This window comes from Geotrypetes seraphini, chromosome 6 (assembly GCF_902459505.1).
Source record: "Geotrypetes seraphini chromosome 6, aGeoSer1.1, whole genome shotgun sequence".
NCBI classification, from domain to species: Eukaryota; Metazoa; Chordata; class Amphibia; order Gymnophiona; family Dermophiidae; genus Geotrypetes; species Geotrypetes seraphini.
Genome location: NC_047089.1, coordinates 61776035 through 61798999, shown reverse-complemented (window position 1 = coordinate 61798999; position 22965 = coordinate 61776035). Strand labels below are relative to the sequence as shown.

Here is a 22965-nt window from a genome sequence, read left to right as displayed (position 1 = left end):
AGCCCAGATTCTGCAGCAGGGCAGGAAGGTTATTCCAAAGCTCAGTGATTTTGAAGAAAAGAGATTTCCCTAATTTTCCTGCATAGATGATGCCTTTTAATGAGGGGAAAGATAGTTTAAGTTTTTGGGTGGTTCTGGTAATGTCATGTCTCGGAGAATGCCAAGATAGTGGAATTAGGGGAGGAAGAATACCATAGGATCTTGAATGTTAGGCAGGTACATTTAAAGTGAACCCTAGAAATCATTGGAAGCCAGTGAAGTTTTGATAGAAGTGGGGAAACGTGATCAAATTTACTTTTTGCGAAGATCAACCCAGCCGCAGTGTTCTGGATCCACTGAAGTCTTTGAAGACTTTTCTTGGTTAGACTTAGATAGATGGAGTTACAATAGTCCAGTCTGGAAAGATTGTACAAGGACAGCAAAATGTTGTTGGTGGAAGAGGCAGAAGGCTGTTTGGATGATTATGTTGACACCTTAACTGGCCTAGATACACAACTACAGGAATATAAACAAAAAGCTTCAGATGGCAGGCTCCCCCATAAGGCAAGGCCTATCTATTGACATCTGCTGAACAGGTCACTATTTTAATGGACCCGATGTATGAGTTTTCGTGACTTGACTGCAGTAAAGCCTTGACTGTATTGCTTTTCTGATATTTAGATGTTTAAAAGAGCCCAAGAGCTAGTCTTGACGGGTGACTATAACAGTGGGCTGGGTGGCCCAAGTTGGTTGCCTGTAGTGAGACTGCTTGAAGGCTTGTAGGGAGGTAGTAGGGAAAAGTGGGAGAGAAGAGGTAGGTAAAGAGGGATGAGATTTCCCGCCGAAGGGCCGGAGAGTGATTGGATGAGAGAGGGGAAGCAGGGCATTTATGGGTGGGGATATATAGTCTTCATGCCTCTGAGGAACAGTGTGCTTCCCAGTCCCTCAGAGGCAACTTTCCCTCCCACCCTCTCCTTATCGGGTTCACTTGGGAGATTCAGGGTTTTTTTTGGGTTGTCGCAGTGGCGGTGGTGGTCCATGCCATCCCTTAGGCTCTTGCTGATGTGGCGGAGTCAGAGGTATACAATTTTGAGTTCTGGCAAAGTGCAATGTTTTGTAGCTCGGAAGCTGAAGCAATTGTTGATTGCTTATTGGTTGTCCCCAATAAACAAAGCTGCGGCCTATTTTTACCATCAATAAAGTGTCTGTGGTTTATTTATTGTTCACATTATTGTTGTGAATATATGAACTTTGGTAGGCCAGTACAGTGAAGGGCTTGGTGATTCGGGGTGTGAGGAGTGACAATTTGGCCATTCCAGATCCATATATTATACTCTATACTGAGTAAAAGGTTGGAATCCGTTGGATAATGTTTATTGTTTGTGTTTGATGATGTGTAGGGCTGTTATACTATTCATTGAGAGATGGAGGAGATGCCTATGTAAATGATGTTTTATCTTTGCTGGATGAGTTGCTTCTCTCTCTTTTCTTCGTGCAGCGATTATTCGTGCACCAACAAATAACTTAGTTTGGTGGGGATAGGGAGATAGATATGGGGAGTTTTTTAAAGGGTTGTTATCTATGCATTTTAAGAGTGGTCCTTAGCTATTGTTATAAATATGTTGCAGAAATATAAGCCAGTATTCAGTTTCCAAGTCAATATGGTGAAATCAGAAATATTGATATTACTGTACCTCTAGATAAAGTAACACAATTGGCAACATAGATTTCCATTTAAGTGAGCACCACATAATATTAAATACAGTGGTGCCTCACACAACGAACTTAATTGGTTCCAGGAGCAAGTTTGTTATGCGAAAAGTTTGTTATGTGAAACGCGTTTTCCCATAACAATACATGTTAAAAAAAATAATTCGTTCTGCAGCATAAAATATGCTAAGATGACATAAAAAAAGATAAATTTTTGGTTATTATTTTTATTTAGATACATCTAAAAACATAATTGTTTTTTAAAACAACACACATTTTTTAAATTTAAAGACAGACTAAGTAGAGTCTACCGAATCTTGCACATCTTCATCCATTTTCTGCTTTTTGGCCGATGGTTTCATGAAAAACCTGTCCAAAGTCGTTTGTTTTTCTCTTTTCTCCAACATCTGCCGGAAATAACGGACAAGAATATCGGAGTAAAGATCGTTGATCCTGTTTGCTTCAGCTGAATCAGGATAGTGGGCATTGGTAAACTCCTGAACTGCTTTCCATTTGACCAGGATGTTCTTGATGTCAGCACTTGGGATTGGTTGATTGTTTGATTGTTGCTCCTCGTCATCAGATGACGCTTCCCTTTGAGCATTGTCCTGTTGCTGGACCAGAAGTGCTTGGAGCTCTTCAGTTGTCAGCTCTTCTTCGTGTTCCTCAATAAGCTCCTCTACATCCTCTTCCTCTACCTCTAATTCCAACCTTTGGGCCACTGTGATGATGTCCTTCACCACTTCTGTGTCATCAACTACTGCTTCTTCCTGGGTCCACGAAGGCACAAGCATCTTCCAAGCAGAAATTAGGGTCCTTTGTGACACTTCTTCCCAGGCCTTCTTTATAAGTCGTATTGCCATAAGGACATCAAATTTCTCCTTCCAAAACTTTCGGACAGTCATATTGTCTCCACCAAACTCGCATTCTTCAAACACCTTATTAAAGAGGGCTCTAGTGTAGAGTTTTTTAAAGTTCGCAATAACTTGCTGATCCATTGGCTGAATAATGGATGTGGTGTTTGGTGGCAAATACTGCACCTTGATAAAAGGATAATTTTCCTGCAATATTTCCTCTAGGTCTTTTGGGTGAGCAGGGGCATTGTCAAGTATCAGAAGGGCTTTGAGCGGCAGTTCTTTTTCCAGCAAGAATTTCTTCACGGCAGGAGCAAAGGTTTCCAGAATCCATTCGTTGAAGATAACTTGGGTCACCCAGGCTTTTTGATTGGACTTCCAATGGACGGGCAGTTTGGACTTAATAACGTTATTTTTCTTGAAAATTCTTGGATTTTCAGAGTGATAAACCAATAGAGGTTTGATCTTGAGGTCTCCGCTGGCATTAGACGAAAACATAAGGGTAAGTCTGTCCTTCATGGCTTTGTGTCCTGGCAATTTCTTCTCCTCTTTTGTAATGAAGGTTCTGCTCGGCATTCTTTTCCAGAAAAGACCCGTTTCATCGGCATTGAACACTTGTTGTGGGCAGTATCCTTCATCCTTAATACATTTTTGAAAGTTAATAGAGAACTTTTCTGCTTCTTTCTTGTCAGCACTGCCAGCCTCACCATGCATAGTAACGCTGTGGATTCCACACCTTTTCTTAAATCTAAAAAACCACCCCCTGCTGGCTTTGAATTCTTCTTCATTAGCTTGACTGCTGCTACTTCCAGGGACGTTTTTCTTTAGATCGTCATAAATTCTCTTGGCTTTGTGACAGATAATATCTTGGGTTGTTACGTCACCTTTCACCTGCCTGTCCTTAATCCAAATTGCTAATAGCCTCTCCATTTCCTCGTGGATTGAAGACCTATGTTTTTCATGAAATAGTTTTGATACTCCTTTGGCTACGTTGGCTGATTTGATTGCATCCTTATTTGTCAAAATGGTGAAAATGGTGGATTTGCTGAGGCCAAACTCTTTGACGAGGTCACACTGTTTTACCCCACATTCACTCCTTCTAATTATTTCCTGTTTCATTTCAACAGAAATCACCTTCCTGCTTTTTTTAGAAGCCATGATATATAAAAAATATTGAGTTTATCTTAAAAGGACGACTGTATACAGTGAGAGAGGGCAGAGTCTCAGCTGCAAAAACTGGGACTTAACTGTTTTTTTTTTTTTTTTTTTTTGTATGAATGGGAGGGAAGGGAGAATATTTTATTATGAAATCAAATTATGAGCTCAGAAATCAAGGACAACTTTGCTGTTTCTCTCTCCCTTGTCCAAGAAGCTCAAATTCTCAGGTTGTAAAGGGGTCTGGATGTTCAGTTTCCTGCCTTTACTTCTTTGTCCACAATTTCCAGTTGCAGTGTTGGGGCTTTCTTTGATTCTAGCCCCAGAGGGAGATTGTCTTTGGTCCCCAGGGCTCATAGGCTGCAGCTAACTGGTTCACAACCCGGCGTTCAACCTCATGTTTTTTGGATCGGGCTCCATTGTAGCCATCTGCTAACATGCATCACTTCCCGATCCCACACATTTTTTTTTTTCTAGCATCGGGGAAGCGGCGAGAGTAGCTCCGCCCCCCCCAACGCATCAGCAGTAGGCGCCGGGCCCCTGCGAGCCGACGGTCCGCCACTGCACAGGGAGCCAGGCGGAGAGAGGGCAGTTAAGCGCAGTGCCTGCGCGGAAGGAATCAGCTCGGGCGACTTCGTTATGTGAAACGAAGTTCGTTGTACGAATCAAGACATAAAGTTCGTTGTGCGCAGCGTTCGCTGTGCGAGGCGTCTGTTATGCGAGGCACCACTGTATTTAGAAATCCAAATATCCCATAGATTTATTTTACCTAAATTTTCCACCTTTCTTGAAAGACACTGTTCTGAGTTGGAGCATTAGGAGGGCCTTAATCTGCCAAAGTTGGGACAAATCCAGACTTTAAAGATGATCATTTCACCAAAATTGTTATATCTTTTTGTAGTATTGCCAATTTGTTTTCCAAAATTTTTCTTTATAGACTTAACGAGAAAAGCTTTCCATTTTGTATGGAAAAGAAAGCCATAATGAAACAAGCAATATTGTTATCAATCCCGACAATCAGGAGGCATGAGTGCATCACATTTTGCTTACTATCATAAAGCAGCTCAATTGAAAGTCATATTAGAATGAATACAGACCTCTAATAAACCCTGGATATGTATGGAATAGACATGGATGAGTGATACATCCCTATGGGCCTTGCCCTGATTACAGCGACATGACTTGTTACAATGCAATAAGACTTTGAACAAATATATGGTGGACCTATTATGCACTTGGATATCAATGTGTAATTCCTTTTTTCCTGATAGGCAGTTCTTTTTAATCAACAGCAATAATGTAAGCCCCAGGCTTTTTTGTCTGGTAGAACTGATAGAACATATAAAAACTAGGCAAAGTCATCCTTAAGAACTCTGAATTAGATATGGGAAGATGACCAAGTTGCTGTTTTCCAGGATTTGGTGGAAGAATATGGCTTACTATCTCGTGATCTTTTCAGATATTAACAAATCAAGGACTTTGTGCTTTAAAGAGCTAGCAAAAATTTGGATATGGTCGAAACAAGTTTAGAAGAGACTCTGTGTTCTGGGGTGGGCAGCGGCAGAATCTCACACTTTTTATCAAGCTCTGCTTGGACAGCACTCACCTATTTTATACTATACAGCTATTTGGGAACAAGTTGTGCATCAAGCATATGATCTCTCACAATGGTGGAGAATATACCACTTACTGTTGAAGGTGTCAATATCTAGCAGGGTGGTAGAAACTGGTTTCAAAATTCTCTATAGATGGAAATATACCCCAGAGAGAATCCAAAAGATATTTAAAACAGGTTCATCATTATGTTGGAGGCAATGTGGAGAACATGGCAGCTTCTATCATATTTGGTGAGCATGTCCTATTGTTTAATTGTTTTGGAAAGATAATTGGAGTATTACAACAGGTTGCCAATACTACATATCCATATGCAGTTGAAAACCATTTACATGTCAAACCACCTGGAACATTACCTATGATCCACAATTTAGACCTACATCTATTTGCGGTTGGAAAACATATTAACACAATTTTGGAGACAGTATTGCATAAATTGTAGATTTTGTATGCTTAATGCTCAAGCTAACTACACAGAAAAATAGTCATCTGATAGTTTTGAAAAATCTGGGATACTTATATTGTCTAGAGACAACTACAGACCTATCTATGGTCCCTCTAAGCTGAGTCCTATGAGTAATCACTCATACATTCTAGGAGCATCACTCAGATTTTACATGGTCATTCATAAAAATACTTGTAAATCTGGAAAATTATTAGCTTTTAGAACTTGTTGCTCACATGAGAAAAAAATTTGCATGAACCCGGACAATCCTTAGAGGGAGCATTGCTACAGACATAAATTTCTTAATTTCACCATGACATCTTGAAGGCCAGCATTGTAAAGTACTAAGGGGAGATGTTTTTTTTGCTTGAAGGCTTGTAGGGAGGTAGTAGGGAAAAGCAGGAGAGAAGTGGTAGGTAAGGAGGGATGAGATTTCCCGCCAGAGGGCCGGAGAGTGATTGGATGAGAGAGGGAAAGCAGGGCATGATGGATGGGGATATATAGTCTTCATGCCTCTGAGGAACAGTGTGCTTCCTGGTCCCTCGGAGGCAACTTTCCCTCCCAGCCTCCCCTTGTGATTATCGGGTTCACTTGGGAGATTCGGGGGTTTTTTTGGGTTGTCGCAATGGTGGTAATCCTGCGCTACAATGTTTTGGCTCATTGAAAGATGAGCAGGTATTTGGTAATCAGCTCAGTTGAGTGGCGTTGCTGAGGGTCAGGTGACCCTGACAGGGGGGTATTGAGGTCAATACTGCAAAAATGCTGCAACTGGAAATGACCACTGCAATATGGTCAGCTTTAGAATAGCCTTGCCTAGGTAATATAGACAGACATTGAAAAAGAAACCTAGATGCATTATTACACCACCCGTGAAGGTGGGCATGTACCCCCTTCCCCCCCAATACAGAGACTTACCTGAAGCACACACACTCCTTGCAATGCTGCTACCCTACAGGGAGTCATTTGGTTTCCATTATTGCCCAGTCCCAGCTGACCGTTGCCATTGTAACCCCAGCCATAGACCTTACCATAAGAAGAAACAAAAACAGTTGTCAAAGTGTAACCTATGACAAAATGTGAAACAAGACAATGCATAGGAATTTACAAAATATGCATCAAATATTTCTTCAAATTAGAGAATGACACAATACACCGTTCCCATCCCGCAAATAACCACAGGAAACCATCCCATGTCATTCTCAACCTCAGTTCTTTTACATCAGCATTCTTCAATGCAAGGCTTGAGGGTGAGTGGTTGTACCCATTCATACTCTGATTCATCCCTCCCTCCTTAAAGAATGACATGGGGATGGTTTCCCGCAGTTATTCGCGAGGACGGGAACGGTGATGAATTTTGTCACTGTGTCATTATCAACTTCAAATTCAGTAATCAAATTTCAAATGGAGGTTTTTTTTTTAAGGAAAACCCCCCACATTAGTTGATGGCAAATGCTAGTGAGAAAAACGTCATTCTCACCACCAAAGACCTGCCCTGAATAGCTCTGCAAATACTCTCTCTCAGGAAGAGAGAATGGCTAGCAAAGGAACTTCTGAAGAAAGTGATCAGTGGAATGATTACGTCTTAAGCTTCTTGCCGTCACACTTGTTACGAACAACCATGTGTCTTACTCAGACTCCTCAATGAATAGAGTTCTCTTACAATTGAGACTAGTCAATATTGCAAATGCACAGATTACATATTCAGAGAAAACACAGCAAGAAACAGTCAAAACAGTTCAATTTGCATACAACACTTACCGGTAAATGTATAAAAGTTATAGCCATGTCCTATTTTGTGCTGTTGTGGCTTTACTAGACTCATGGAGTAATGCAATTCTTACATTTGCTGTGCAACATGCATTTAGCATATTTACATATCTGTACAATTCATTTGTCTCAGAGAAAATCAGCATTTGGAATACATAAGTTTAGGACCAGCAATAATAGGAAGATTAGGTTCTTACCTCAATAATCTCTTTCTTGTAAATAGGTGTGTCATTCTGGACAAGTGGGTACTGAATCCAAACCCGCATACTTTGCAGAAGGTGTCAATCACAGTTTTGTACTCCTCCTCCTTCCTCAGTGGAGTGTGCTGCCTCCTTCAGTTTGGCCCCGATTTACTAAAGTCAGCAATCGTCGCTAAACTTGTTTTCTGTTGAAGTCCCGACTAGGATCCCAGTTTTGGCAATGCCTTCCTCAGGGGACTAGTAAGTGACTGGAAAATAATAAAAACTATACATAAAAACACCATATATATAATTTATAACAAATGTACATAAACGCATAAAAAAGAATATAAACCGCATCATGGATAAATATATGCAAATAAGTGGCTACTAATAAACTCATAAACAAAGTGGTAAAAAACATTAAAAATAAGTTTAAAAAACAAAGTTGTAAAAAGACATATAAAGAGTGAAGGTTAAAAACAAATAAATGCATGTAAATAAAATGTAAGCCCCCCAAAAATTTTATTGTAATATGCAAGCCCAAAAAATTAAAGTTGTATTCTTCACTGGGTCCAACGGTAAATACTATTGTTTAAAACAGGTAAAGGACCTATGATATCGAGAGTATAGTATGAATCATTTGGATATAAAAGAGTACAGTCACAAAAGATGCAGGCTAAAAAACAGGTGTAAAGATTAGAGTGGCCAAAATCCATGTGTCAGTGCCAACCTTTAGCAGAACTTGTTCTCATTCATGAACGAAATGCTCAGCTAAAGATGAGTATAAATAAATGCAGAATGTCTTGTATAAACAAGCTCGCACAAGACAGTTCTCAAGTGGAATATCTGACTTCAAAACACAATAGGATGAAAAAAATGTGTATACTCATCCTGAAAAAAGATCAACTGTGGCTCCACAAATGCACATTGCACAAACCAAACCGAAAAACTGACAATTCATACAAACATCTTTAATTGCATTAATATTGCAAATGCACGTATACCATTGCCTACAATAAAAACCAAACTCAGATGTCTATATACATAGAATAAAATAAAATTCTGCTACTAGGTGGGTATATAAACCCATTGCAAGATCATTAGGATGACGCCACCATGTATAATGACAATGCTGGCAATCCAAACGATCTTTACACGTGACTTATCAAAAACTCCAAAAAACCACATAGCGACCGTGTTTGAGGATATTCACAGCAGCTCTAACAGGATACATATTTCAAATCGGATATATTCTAATCACAACCTTTTCTTGTCTCGTCATTTTATTCTTCAAATCATGTTGGTCTCAGGCGCTTGTCTTGTTTTCTTTTGTCTTCTCTTAACTCACTTGCCAGGGTCTCCTAACCATTTGACATTTCTTCTTTCTCCATGCCTACCATCCATCTCTGTGTATGCATTGTTCCTCATGTTCAACATCTCCCTTCTCTATGTCTCCTATACGTCCCTTTCTAGTATTTCCCCTGTGCCCATTTCCCTGCCTTCATCATCTCACCATTCTAAGATCACCCACCTCTGGGTACAATATCACTCCTCTATATCCCTATGCCCCCTGCCCAGCATCTTCCTTCTGCGTTCTTATTTTCCCCCATGTCTAGCCATCTTCTCTCTGTGTCCATATACCACCCCCATGCAGCATTCCCCTTTTTGTCCCTATTCCTATGCTCCCATCCATCTCCCTGTGTGAAGCTTCTTCCCTCTCTTACACCAATGTGTCTATCACACTCTCTTCCCTCCCTCTGCTATGTTCAATATTTCATTCACTCTTTGCACATCACCTTAGTTCAGCTTTTCTCTTGCTTCCTCCCTGCAGGTCCTGTACCTCTTTCCCTTCCATCTAGTCCCCTTCCCATGGGTCCTACACCTCTATCACCTCCCTTCAGCACCCAGGTGTGGGTCTGGCACCTCTCCCTTCCCTCCAGCTCCACTCCACCCACCACATGGGCCCAGCACCTATTTCATTTCTCCCCCCCCCTTAATCCCCAGACCAGATCCAGCAACTTGTCCCTTCCCTTCAGATCCAGCTGATCCAGCAGCCCAAGCAAACCTCCTTCCCTCCCCCCTTCACGGATGCAGCAGCAGTCCCCCTCCCTCAAACCCTCCCTACCTCACAGCTATCAGGGGGAAAAAAAAATGCCCAACAACAAATCTGAGACTCCCCTGGGTCGGCCCCTTCATGACTCCTGGGGTTGGGCCTACCAGCCTCTTGGAAGCTTCCTGCATGCAGGGCTGCTTCAGAACCTTCTTCCTGCTGAGTCCCTCCTTCCGATGTAACTTCCAGCGAAACTGGTTGGTTGTTTATCAACTAGCTGGTCATTGGATTGTGGATATACCGCAGGGCTCTCACCTATCCCCAATATTGTTTAATATTATGATGCACTCATTAGGCTTAGAACTTGAAAGATATCATCAGCATAAATATAACTGGAAACATTATATCAGCATTCTTTTACCTTTCAATAGTAAGGATTCTGATTGGAGGATGTTGAAATGTTTGTTCACTACAGTTGAACAATGGATTATTCATAAATTGAAGATAAATATAGAAAAAAAACAAATTCATTTGGTTGGGTCCATCAGGTATAGCTAGATTAGATCTTTTGTCCTCTTTTTGTCAGAACGGTTATAAGTTCAAAATGCAAACTAGAGTATTGGGAGTTCAACTAGATAATATGTTTTATCAGGTTAATTTAATGAGTAAAAAATTTGGGGGGCTTTTAAGGAAATTAAGATTAGTTAGAAATTTTTTTTTTTTATATTTCAGCATTTTCACTAGTGGTCCAGTCATTAATTCTTTTGCAATTGGATTATTGTAACCACAACATCCTGCTACAAATACTAGATACAATAGGAATCACAAGCAAAGTACACACATGGTTTCAAGGATTCCTACAATCCAGGACCTACAGAGTAAAGACAAACAATGAAAAATCAGAACTATGGTCCAACCCCTGTGGCATACCCCAAGGATCGCCATTATCCCCAACACTCTTCAATCTCTACATTGCATCCCTCGACACTGCCTAGACAAAATAGGCTTAATCTACTATATGGGGGTAAAAGGGATTGAGGATTTCATTACTATCAATTTTAAAGTCAAACGATGGATTTTGAGCTAGATGGAGGACTTTAAAATGAAATTGGGAAATCCAAGATTGCCACTACCATGGCATTTTGGTGCCAAAAAGGGGCTGATAACAGCCAAACAAACTCCAAAAATGCTAGAAAGGGGTTCTTGGAGGAGAAGGACCTTCAGGGCAACCTTGGAAACTTCCAAAAAAGCAGTTTTTAGATCCCCTTCCCGATTTTCTCATATACTGTAAGTCTGTATCCAATGTTCCTTGCTATGCTGTAAAAGTGCCTCAGCCTGCTTCAGGTCATGTGGAAAAAGATACTGCTCAGCTCCCAAATACTGATATCTTCAGGCTGCCAGCCAGAGCGAGAACAGGCTGGATCTCTACTCCCACCGAACCGCACATGTGAAGGGAGGAGGCAACATGCTGCCAGTACCCTGAAAGTCCCCCACAAGGAGCACTATAGGTGCCAATCAATCTGTGCTCAAGCTCCTGAAAAAAAATCAGGGGGCAAGATGGCTTCAAGGGAAATGGTCCCCAAGCTCCTAAATTACTCATATTAAGCTGGCTGACTAACAGGTACCACAGAGGAATTGGCCTGCCAGCTGCAGACCCCAAGTCTGCGTCTTCTCCCATACAGAGTTACCCCAGAAATACTGGGAACTCTGGAACACCAAAAGCCTCCAAAATTTGAAGAAAAAAAATGTTTTAAACAGAGCCAGACACACACATTACTGCAAGCATTCAGAAGGAAAAATTGAAGGGTTCAGCACACTCCATTGAGGAAGGAGGAGGAACTGAAAACTATGAAACCTTCTGCAGAGCATGTAGGTTTGGACTCACTACCACTTGTCCAAAATGACACACCTATTGCACTAGAAAAAAATATTGTGCTAAACATAATCCAATGACAAAAATATAAAATCATTCCCCCAATAAAGCATACCATCTCCTTTCTAGAAGGTATGGACAAGACAACTGAGGTAACATTAAACAATGATTAAAACAGACCAGATTTTAACTTCTATTAGCTAAAGATGGCCCAATTGATTTAAAGAACTATATCCTGGCATAGTTTGGGCAGGTAAACATTTTTTTGTCAAATAGAATCTCTGAGCATTGGATCTTGCTGTACCCTTCTTTATTTAAAATGAGTTGTAATCTACCTATCCATAAAGCAGTACTAGGCAATGAATATAAAATAAGAAATCCAGTTCACAAACAATACAAAAACAAAGCAATAAACTCCGCGCCTGTCACAGTAATTAACATGATCAGTTCATATCCAAACACCCAAAAATCCAGACTAAGCTGCTTTCTAAAATGACGCCCATCTGTCACCAGCCTCAACTCTCTGGGCACCTTATTCTAAATATGAATTTGTTCCTGATAATCCCTTAAAAAAAGTCAGATAGAACACCTTGACGTTCCTTGCTGGGAAATTGATAACCAATGTAAAATGTTATAACCAAGGACCCCTGGCAGCACTAAAAATCATGCTGACAAAGGACAATCTAGCATCATAGCCAACCTGGCCAATCCAGACAATACCAGAGCCCCAGGAGGAAGATTCTGGCAGCCATGGATGATACTCTCTCAGATATTTGGGAATAATTTCTGAAGCTTATGTTGGGAATTCCACAGCTGTTACTGAAGCACCTGAGAAGGTTAATACTCTTGCAATGAAGCTTTTTCATAAACCCTGGAAAGGATTTACCACATGAACAGCACAACTGAAGGCTATTATTAAGGTTAGCAAAGAAGGCTCTTACCTCACCATTGTCTATCACAGCCAGGGTAGAGGTCTGCCCACAAGCAATACCAACAACAATTTTAGTCTGTAAACAATTTATTATTCTGCGAGGAGTTGGCTGGTTTGCTGTAGAGCCTGATCCGATCTGACCACAATTGTTATAGCCCCAGCCATATACCTGTAGAAAGACAAGCAATTTCAAAAATAATCATCTGAATATGGCCTATATTCTATCTCTGAAATGACTTATTCAGTGCTTCCTAGAAGCATAGACCAAAGAAAGAGAGCAAGTTTCCCTGTTTACCATTATGGCAGTTTCATGTCAGTTGATCCTGCTTCCTCGAAGCAGCTGTACTACCACACTGCAGACTGATTTTGCCCCTTTCATATCCTCTAAATTGATTTCCATGTGACTTAATATAGCAGAGGTGGGCAATCTTTATACCAGAGGGCCATGATAATATCAGTATTATCTATGGAGGGCCACAACAAAACATTGGAACCAGAAATATACAGAGCACCATACAGCTTCTGTGATAAATAAAGTAAAAATTTAACTAAGAAGGATGGAAACAAACTGCTAAGTGGCTATTCTGAAAATATTTGTGAAACACAATACAGGCAGTTCCTGGGTTAAGAACAGGTTCCGTTTTTTAAACCATTCTTAAGTTGAATTTGTATGCAACTCGGATCCTATTATTCTTCTCACCTTCTCCACCTCCTTGAGGCCCCTCTTGCATCCTTTCCATCCATTCCACTGTTCTCTCTCTACCACCACCACATCCAACATTACTCCCTCTCATCTCTCTCTTTCCCATGCATCTCTACCTCAACTCCTCTCCCACTACTATGTCCAATAATTCTCTCTCCCATCTATGCCCAACAATTATTTTTCTTCATTTCCTCATACGTAACATATCTCCCTCTCTCAGACACCCAATCCTCCCTTTCTATTCCCTCAGCATCTCTTTCCCTCATTCCCTCCATTCTTCCATCCTATGACTCATGCTCCCCTCCCGCTTTCCCTTCATTATGTGTCCCAAGTTCATGCCCCCTCCCTCCTTCCTTCCATCATTTGTCCGAAGTTTGTGCTTCCTCCCTCCTGAATCCCAACATGCCCTTATCCCTCCTTCCCAAGTCCCAATGTGCCCTTCTCTCTCCCTCCCTCCATTCTGTGCCTCAGATACGTGTGTGCCTTTCTCTTGCGGGTGCTTACCTTCTGGCCGGCTTCCTCCTCCTCCCTGCCGCAGTCATTTCTCTGCGCAAAGCCGTGGGTGGCAGCTCCTATGCATGTCCTGCGACTGAGCCAAAAGATTCCTCTGATGTCAGAAGGAAGGCTTCCTGCTCAGCCATGGGAAGTGCGTAGGAGCCGCCACCTGCGGCTTTGTACAGAGAAACGACTGCGGCAGGAAGGAGGAGGGAGCCGGCAAGAAGGTAAACACCCACCGGAGGGAGGCACGTACTTGAGGCACAGAATGGAGGGAGAGAGAGGGGCACGATGGGACACCAAAGATAGAACAGGACCCCTGTTCGTAAATACGAGTCCAACGTAAGTCGGATGTTCGTAAAACGGGGATTGCCTGTATTTATAATTGCCAAAACTTTGCTTAATGACGTTTTCTATGTCTATTTCCTATGGTCTTACAGGCCACCTAAAATTCGATGATGAGCCACTTTCAGTCCTCACACTGTAGGTTACCCACACCTGATATATAGGATTCTAAGATGTCTAACATCCAGCTAGTCCTTCTCTCTGCTATTCCTCTACGTGCCCTTACTACAGCATTCCATATCCATTTAAAAAACTTGGTCACTGTTTTGTTCTTAGTAACCCTGTAGATGGGCTGTGCCAGGCATCCATCACCCCATTAGTACTTTGCAACTAGAAAAGAGTACCCACTGTGTTTTCAGCAAGCTCATTCCCAACTAATCACTCTTGTATTCTAGTTAAATAAAATAAGTTTTTATTCAATTTGAAATAATTTGGTATAAAGGTGAAGTCAACATACAAACCACACTATTTGTAAAAAGCAGATCTTCATTCCATAGGTATAGTTTGGGGTGGACGTAGTGGGTGAGACCCCAATGTTGCGAGTGCAAATGCTGAATTGGTCCCCCTCCCCTCTGCTGCCAATATGACTTCCTTACCCTTAGTGACTCCCCTCCCCAAAGTAAACATGCAGAGCAAACCAATGCTTCATTCATTGGAAGACTAATTAAAGATTAATGCGGCCACAAGTCAAGAAAAGTTTCTTCGAGCACTGGCACTGCAGTCCCACCTGCTAGTACTGGCACAGTACCTAAGTGAGACATTTAAATAAGGAGATGGGACTCATAGGAAGCAAAATGTGGCCAAGGTGAGGATCCCTGACAGCACTACCATATTAATATACAGTACGTCATGGCCTCAGCTGCCATAGTAAGTCTCTATAATACACTGACTGGCTGTCACTACACCTGTTCTGTTTTGCTTTACTTTCCTTGGAAATGCTCCCGTCAGTGACACATGAACAAATTTCTTAACTGCCCACCGACCTTTCTACATTTAGCTTCAAACCAGTAATCCAACCTGTGACACTATCAAAACGGCTTTCTGAAAATCCAAAAGACTGAGTCATATGCACCATTACAACTGAATGATGCTTGTGAAAATCTTACATAAAAAGAATGAAATCATAGTCCAACAGTCTGATCACTCCCTCAAGCCACCATTATTTAGATGCATATTTCATGCCCTCTGTTTAAAACCATCCCACCAAAACTCCCCTCCATACATTCCTCAAGTGCCTTCTAAAGCCAGTATTCACCTTTCCTGCTTGGTTGGAGAACTGACACTTGTACATGCCAGACATGTGATCATGCCTTCTTTTTAACTAATAACACTTGAAACAGAAATCCCAGTATATATCTTGGAAATCCTGCTTCTATTATTTGCAACAAGCACTACAGATGTCAAAAGTCATCAGAATGGATCTTCAGAACACCAGGTCTGGCTGTAGACCTCTCCTGGAACTCAGTGTCATCACATGTCCGGCTGTGGGAGCTATGTAGAGTACTTCACTCAGGAGCTTACAACACATGCTTTAACAGGTATGTTTTTTTGGAGGGGGAGGAAAGTGGGATTTTTTTAATTTTTTTTTTTTTTGGGGGGGGGGGTAATATAAGCCCTGTAATATCTTGTTCTTCAGGAAGTGTTCTGGGATTTCCTATAGTTACCCGCATCCAGCAATCCCCGTGGGTGCTGGATAACAGAATTTACTGTATTCTGGAATTTACTATTGACAGCCACAGCAATTGATGTGCAGTACCAGAAAAGAGACTTACCAAGATGTGTGAGCAAAGGCACATCAGAAATGCTGACATCTTGGTACGCAAGTCTCTCTCACTGGTACTGCACATCACTTGCTATGGCCATTTAAATACCTACGTAATGTAAATGCACATGAGTCAAGTCTCTTTCATTTGAAAGGAAAAACTGCAATGAGAGGGCATAGGTTGAAGTTAAGAGATGATAGGCTCAGGAGTAATCTAAGGACATTCTTTTTTAAAGAAAGATTGATAGATGAATGGAACATTCTCCCAGAAGAGGTGGTTGACAGAGACTGTCTGAATTCAAAAGGGCCTGGGATATACACGTGGGATCTCCCGGAGAAAGAGATAATAGTTACTGTAGATGGGCAGACTAGATGGGCCATTTGGCTTTTATCTGCCATCATGTTTCTATGTTTCTACAAATCTCTTCAATTGGTAAAGCCCAGGACTCTGCCCATGAAGAAGCCAGACTTCCTATGGAATGTGTCTTCAATGAAATCAGAGGTTCCTTACCACTGCCAATATAACAAAAACAATAGCCATATGAATCCATCAGGAAATAGTAGCCTTGGAGGTTGTCTTTCCCAAGTGACTACAGCTTGACAATACAAAGAGATAGCTGGAAAGACGAAAGGGATTCATAGAAACATGATAGCAGATAAAGGTCAAATGGCCCATCCAATCTGCCCATCCAAGTAACCATTATCTCTTATTCTCTTCTAAGAGATCTCACGTGCCTATCCCACAGTTTCTTGAATTCAGACACAGTCTCTGTCACCACCATCTCTTCCAGGAGACTGTACCACTTATCTATCAATCTTTCTGTAAAAAAGAATTCCCTTAGATTACTCCTGAGCCTATCACCTCTTAACTTCATTCTATGCCCTCTCATTTCAGAGCTTCCTTTCAAATGAAAGAGACTTGACTCATGCGCATTTACACCACATAGGTATTTATAAGTCTATAATTTCTCCCCTCTCCCACCTTTCCTCCAAAGTATACAGATTGAGATCTTTATGTCTGTCCCCATACGCCTTATGACGAAGATCACACACCATTTTAGTTCCTCTTGACCGACTCCATCCTTTTTATATTTTTTTGAAGGTACAATCTCCAGAATTGCACACAATATTCTAAATGAGGTCTCACCAGAGTCTTATACGAGGGCATCAATACCTCCTTTTTCCCATTGGCTATACCTCTCCCTATGCACCCTAGCATCCTTCTAGCTTTCGCTGTCACCTTTGCAACCTGTTTGACCACCTTAAGATCATCACATACAATCATACCCAAGTCCCGCTCTTCTATCGTGCGCATAAGTTCTTCACCTCCTAAACTGTACCATTCCCTCAGGTTTTTGGAGTCCAAATGCATGACCTTGCATTTCTTAGCATTAAATTTTAGCTGCCAAATTTCAGACCATTCTTCAAGCTTTGCCGGGACTTTCTTCAAGTTATTCATACCATTTGAGGTGTCTATTCTATTGTAGATTTTGGTATCATCCGCAAAGAGGCAAATCTTACCAGACAGCCATACAGCAATATCACATAAAAAAATTTTAAAAGAATAGGCCTGAAAACAGAACCTTGAGGCACACCACTGGTAACCACTGAACCACTTCCCTCTATTGCCTTCCATTCGACCAGTTCCTGACACAGCCTGTCACTTTGTGGCCCATCCTGAGGGCACTCAGTTTATTTATTAGACACCTGTGTGGAACACTGTCAAAGGCTTTGCTAAAATCTAAATACACTACCTCTAGTGCACTCCCTCTATCCAATTCTCTGATCACCCTGTCAAAGAAATTGATCAGATTTGTCTGACAAGACCTATCTCTAGTGAATCCATATTGCCTCCAGTCCTGTCATCCACCGAATTCCAGAAACTTCACCATTCCCCGTTTTAAAAGCGTTTCCATTAATTTGCTTACCACAGAAGTCAGACTTACTGGCCTATAATTCCCTATTTCTTTCTTATTTCCACTTTTGTGGAAAGGGACCACATCCGCCCTTCTCCAATCCTCTGACCGGATAGCTACTTAGGCCAAAAGGGGACTTAGACATGTTTTGATTATGCCTCTCCACGGACTCTGGCCACAGAAATGAATAAATCAATGGTGCATTTGGGACCTGATCTGGTAAGGTTTTTTTGTTTGTTCTTTTAAAATTTACTCCCGTACAGATTTAGAGCACAAAATCAGCCTTAGTCAAGCCCTAAAAGAGCTGCAGAAAACATTGGTGGGAGGAAAGCCAAAGATGGGACCAGGGAACAACCCCTTCCCCCTTTCCAAATCTTCAACCCTGATGGGACCGACAAAACGGTCGAGTGTACATTCAGCTTGTTGCTTGGACTAAAAAGAATAAAGTGCACAGTAGCAATGAAAGCAGAAAAAGTGAATAAGACTTGCCTCACCATCAGATGTCAGAGTCACAGAGTGATGAGACCCACATGCTACTTCCTGCACCTTCTTGTTCAGTAGGTTCGTGCAGATCAGCAGAGGGCTGACACCCTGTGTTGTAGTCCCATTTCCAAGCTGACTGTATCCATTATGTCCCCAAGCATAAACCTCGCCATCTGCACAAAAAACATAGGTGTAACTTTCAAGGAACTCCTCCCCAACAGCAAGAACTACCAAAATGGAAATGAAAAGATCAGTACAAGATCTATAACTATAGTCTTTTGTGTTTTTGCCTAGTCTTTTGGGTCCCAGGTATCAGGCCTCAGAGGCAATGGGAAGTAAAATAATGAGACAATAGTCAGGGGTGGTTTGTAAAAGGTATATATAATACTTCCCCGAAATTCGTGAGGGTTCCATTCCAGGGGGCCATTCAGCCTATCTGCATATATTCCCAAGAGTCAGATTGTTTAATATAGTATCCCATAAGTCTTTGCTGACACTCAGGGTAGGCCAGCACAATGGAATGCTGAATGTTAATGCAGAAAACAAAACTGAGGGGTTGGTAGCGGCTCCCTGGGAAGGCAGTGGAGTTGAAAAGCAGATTGATAGTCTTCTGCAAGCAATTTGCAGCTTCAGATGCAAAACCCTATGGTTCAAGACCACTAGACACATTGCACTAGAAATCCCCATTTAGCTTCAAGTCAGTATTTGGTAATAGTGAACTTTCAGGCAAAAGCATTTGGGAAATTAGTTTATTTGATTTTATAGCAACAGCAATGCGCCTCCTCCACCCCCTACCCCTATTCCACACACATATCAAAAGCAAGTGAACCCAGGAATTGGAGTCAACAAAAAAATACTGATAAGAGCACAGAAAACATCAACCGAGAAGCACCAAACTATGGAAAAAATCCATATGTATGAATTTGCACATTTTTAATCTAGTTTCTCTCACTTAATAGGCCACAGAAGAGTCCTCATTGTGCCATGTTAGCGGAAGCCCTAGTTTTAATGCTCTTTTCCCTCTTCTCTCACCAATAAGAGGATAATGGGGCTTAATATTAAATCTGCAACCTCCTCTGACAGCTAAGATTGAATGAATAGGGCTCTATACTCTTGCAAGCTCCACCAGCACTGTGCATTCAAACACAAGTGAAGGTGAGTATGCAATAAACATAAGTAAGAACACTGTTCCTCATGCTACCTGGAATGGGAAAGAAAGGAAATGGATAAAGATGAAAAACAAAGGTGAGTAGTATCATGCAACAGGGCAGGCAAAGATATTATGTACTTATCCTGGTAAACTTTTTTCCAGTGGATAGGTGACATTCTAGACAGATGGGTTGTGTCTCAACGGCCGCGTGCTATCTGCAGAAGGAATCCACTATGGATTTTTTTCTCTGTGCCTTTACTGTACTTCACTGTGCTCTCTAGCTCCACCTACAGTTAGTACCCAAGCACCAAGAGCCACCAAATAAACGTGAAGTAGAGACACCCATGGCAATCAAGTTCAGAAACTGTTCTGCTCAAGAAGTAACATGACAACATCAACTGCAAAACAACCAACAAAGGCCTCAAAAGGAGCTCAAAAACTACTCCTGCATAAAAGAGTAACATATATACAGTTCTTCCCAGCCCCCAAGCAGTGGCGAAGTAAGGGAGGGGCATACCACTCTGGGCGCCATCTTGGTAGGGGTGCTGGCACCTCTCCACTCCCCCATGTCATGCTTGCACCCTTCCTTCCCCGACCCCCGTATTTATTTAAAATCTTTGCCAGTGCAACTACTCTAGCCTGTTGCGCGTGCCAGCCTGGCTCCCTTTGAAATCACTTCCGGGTCATAGGACCAGAAAAGTTAAGTCAGAGGGAAAGCCAACACGAGCAGCAGGCCAGAGAAGCTGCTCACGCTGGCGAAGATTTGAAGAGGTTCAGGAGTGGGAAGGGAGGGTGGGTGCAAATGTGGTGTGGGGGCACAGAGAAGGGCACCCGGGGGGGGGGGTCACCACCGCCCAGGGAGCCTCCTACCCTTATTATGCCACTGCCCCTAACGACTGACAGACAACCAAGAAACAACTTGGAGAAACAAACAGACTGAGACAGTGGGCAGGCATTTTAGACAGATAGGACATACAAAGGTTTGCTGCAGAGTTCTGTCTTGCCACCACTCCCAGGAAGAGCTGCGCTTGTAAATAAGGGGTCAGCAACCTGATCAGAATCAGGCAGCACAAGAACAGTGGCTGACTGAGATGAAGATGTGCCCATAGAAGCAACACCACTGAGAGACGTATCTGAGGTGGAGCAAGACTGCGCAGGGGAAGAACACTGGCTTTGAAACACATTCCACGAATGTTTCATAAATTCTGAGAAAGTCTCCGGCTCCTGGGTGTAGAGTCACACTTTGTGTTTCTTAGGCTGCGGAGGGTCCACAGGAAGGCGCACAGAACTAGCAGTGATGCCAAGCCCCGAAAATAAAGAAGGCTGCCCCACTGAGCTAGCCTAGCATTTTGTCACCTGCATAGTCATGGGAGAGGCTAAACTTGGAACTGCCACCCTGCACATGGTGCATGGACACTATTGAGGCAGCAAATTTGTGCGATCATGGCACAAATTCACATTAGGAGAGCCCAAGGACTCCATCCCAACATGTTATGAGGCAAAAACTGCAGTTTTGGAGAAGTAGGGGACTATTGTAAAAAAAAAAAAAAAATCGTTAAAAATCTAAGATGGCCGCTAAGCAATTTGCACCAAAATCGTGATTTTTTTTTCACATATAACAAAGTTCAAAAACAACGATTTTAGGATTTTTCTGGTGGGGGAATACAAGGGGACATACAGAAATCTTCAAAACTTCAATTTTCAAACCTTTCCCAATTCACCTCACAGGCTGTGTCAGCCTTTACTTACTGTGACCTGTGTTAGGAATGTGCTGCAGCCTGCCTCAGCTCTCTTACAGCAGCTGGAATCAGAGAATCACTGCCTCATGCTGGGAATGCCTCTTCGACACTGATCTTCAGGCTGCCAATCAAATCCTATGCCTGACTGCACCTCCTCCCCTGCGGACCAACACATGCGCTAAGGGATGGTCAGAGGCAAAAAGATGCAGCCAGTACCCTGCGAGACACCACAAACTCTCCTAGGTATGTCCAACAACTTGTGCTTGAACCTTTGTTCAGCAGAAAGTAAAAGACGGGGATGGCCCCAAGCTCCTGTGAAGCAAATGCAGGCTGGCTGACAGACAGGTACCGTATTTTTTGCTCCACAAGACGCACTTTTTCCACCCAAAAGTGGGTGGAAATCTCAGTGCGTCTTATGAAGCGAAGGTACAAGTTTTGTTACTCTCCCCCCTTACCATTGTAAAACCTGCCCACCGCCACCGCACCACCTTTCTAACCCCCCCCACCATAGTTGCAGTTCCCCCTTTTTTACCTGGTGGGCCAGTGCCATCGTCTTATTTCCTGGCCAGCGGCGAAACTGATCAGCAGCTCAGACGTCAGGAACAAGCTTTACACTCTCCCGCTCGGCCACGTGCTGCTTTCCGAATGGCTGCCATAGGTTCTCGCAGGACTTGCGAGAACTTACGGCAACCATTCAGAAAGCAGTGCGGGGCCGAGCAGAAGAGCATAAAGCTTGCTCCTGACGTCTGCGCTGCAGATTTCTTTTGCCACTGGCCTGGAAATGAGGAACCCAGAACAGCGAAGGCTGCAGCGGCAGGCAGTGAGGGAGAGAAGCCGGCTGGAGATGCTGGGCAGAATTTAAAAAGGTACGGGGGGGGGAGGGTTGCCTGGAGCTAGCTGACTTGTTGGCCTGGAGCTGGCTGGCTGGCTTTTGGCTCTCTGGCTGGTTGGCCTGGAGTTTGCTGGCTGTCTGGGGCTGGCTGGCTGGTTGGGGGCTGGCTAGTTGGTTTGGGGCTGGCTGGCCTGGGGCTAGCTGGCTGGCTGATTTGGGGTTGGCTGGCCTGGAGCTGGCTGGATGGCTGGTTGGCCTGGGGCTGGAAGGCTGTCTGGCTTGGGGCTGCCTACTATTAGACGTGCCCATCATTAGATGTGCCCTGTACCCTGTCCCGGCCTACCACTAGACCATCAGAGGGGGGACAGAGTATAGAGCACACCATTTGGTTCAGAAATTTTTTTCTTGGTTTTTCCTCCTCTAGAGGTGGGTGCATCTTATGGTCAGCTGCGTCTTATGAAAATATGGTACCACCAGGGATTGGCCTGTCAGCTGCAGACTGAAGTCTGTGATCAGTGCAGGCAGAGTTGAAGAATCGCTCCGAGCACAAGAAATCCCGAAAAAAAAGGGATGAAAAACACCAAATAAAATAGAGAGAACTGAACACATTCCTATTGGTACGCGTGCAGAAAGGAAAAACTGTAGGTAGAAATAGAAAGCACATTGAAGTACAGCAGAGGCACAGAGAAAAAATCTGGCGTGGATTCCTTCTGCAGATGGCACGCGGCCACTGGGATAAAACCCCTCTGTCTAAAATGTCTCACTATTGTACTGGAAGAAATAATACCTTCAGCCCCCATCAGGACTGTACTCCTGAGCTCACATCAATACCACCAACATAGCTTGTTTCCAGACACCCCCACAATCCAAAAACATGTTGCTTTTTCCATAACACTGCCACTGTGACCAACTGCAGCTACAGCAAAAAAAAAAAACCCAACAAAAAACACCAAGCAAGTTGTTATCCACCACACTTAAAA

General features: G+C 42.7%; 1 protein-coding gene across 8 annotated transcripts in view; it reads right to left on the bottom strand.

Moving 5' to 3' along the window:
- The window catches only part of LOC117362203 (RCC1 and BTB domain-containing protein 1), a 112903-nt gene that overhangs the window by 68110 nt on the left and 21828 nt on the right, over positions 1-22965 (bottom strand). For 7 of the 8 annotated variants that reach the window (XM_033948198.1, XM_033948196.1, XM_033948197.1 and 4 more), the window contains exons 4-6: positions 18271-18437; positions 12571-12729; positions 6673-6780 (exon numbers count right to left, since the gene is read on the bottom strand). In XM_033948198.1, the coding sequence (XP_033804089.1) occupies positions 6673-6780; positions 12571-12729; positions 18271-18437 (434 nt within the window). Of the gene's footprint in view, positions 1-6672; positions 6781-12570; positions 12730-18270; positions 18438-22965 lie in introns of those variants that run through there. The other variant, XM_033948204.1, reaches the window with a different exon arrangement.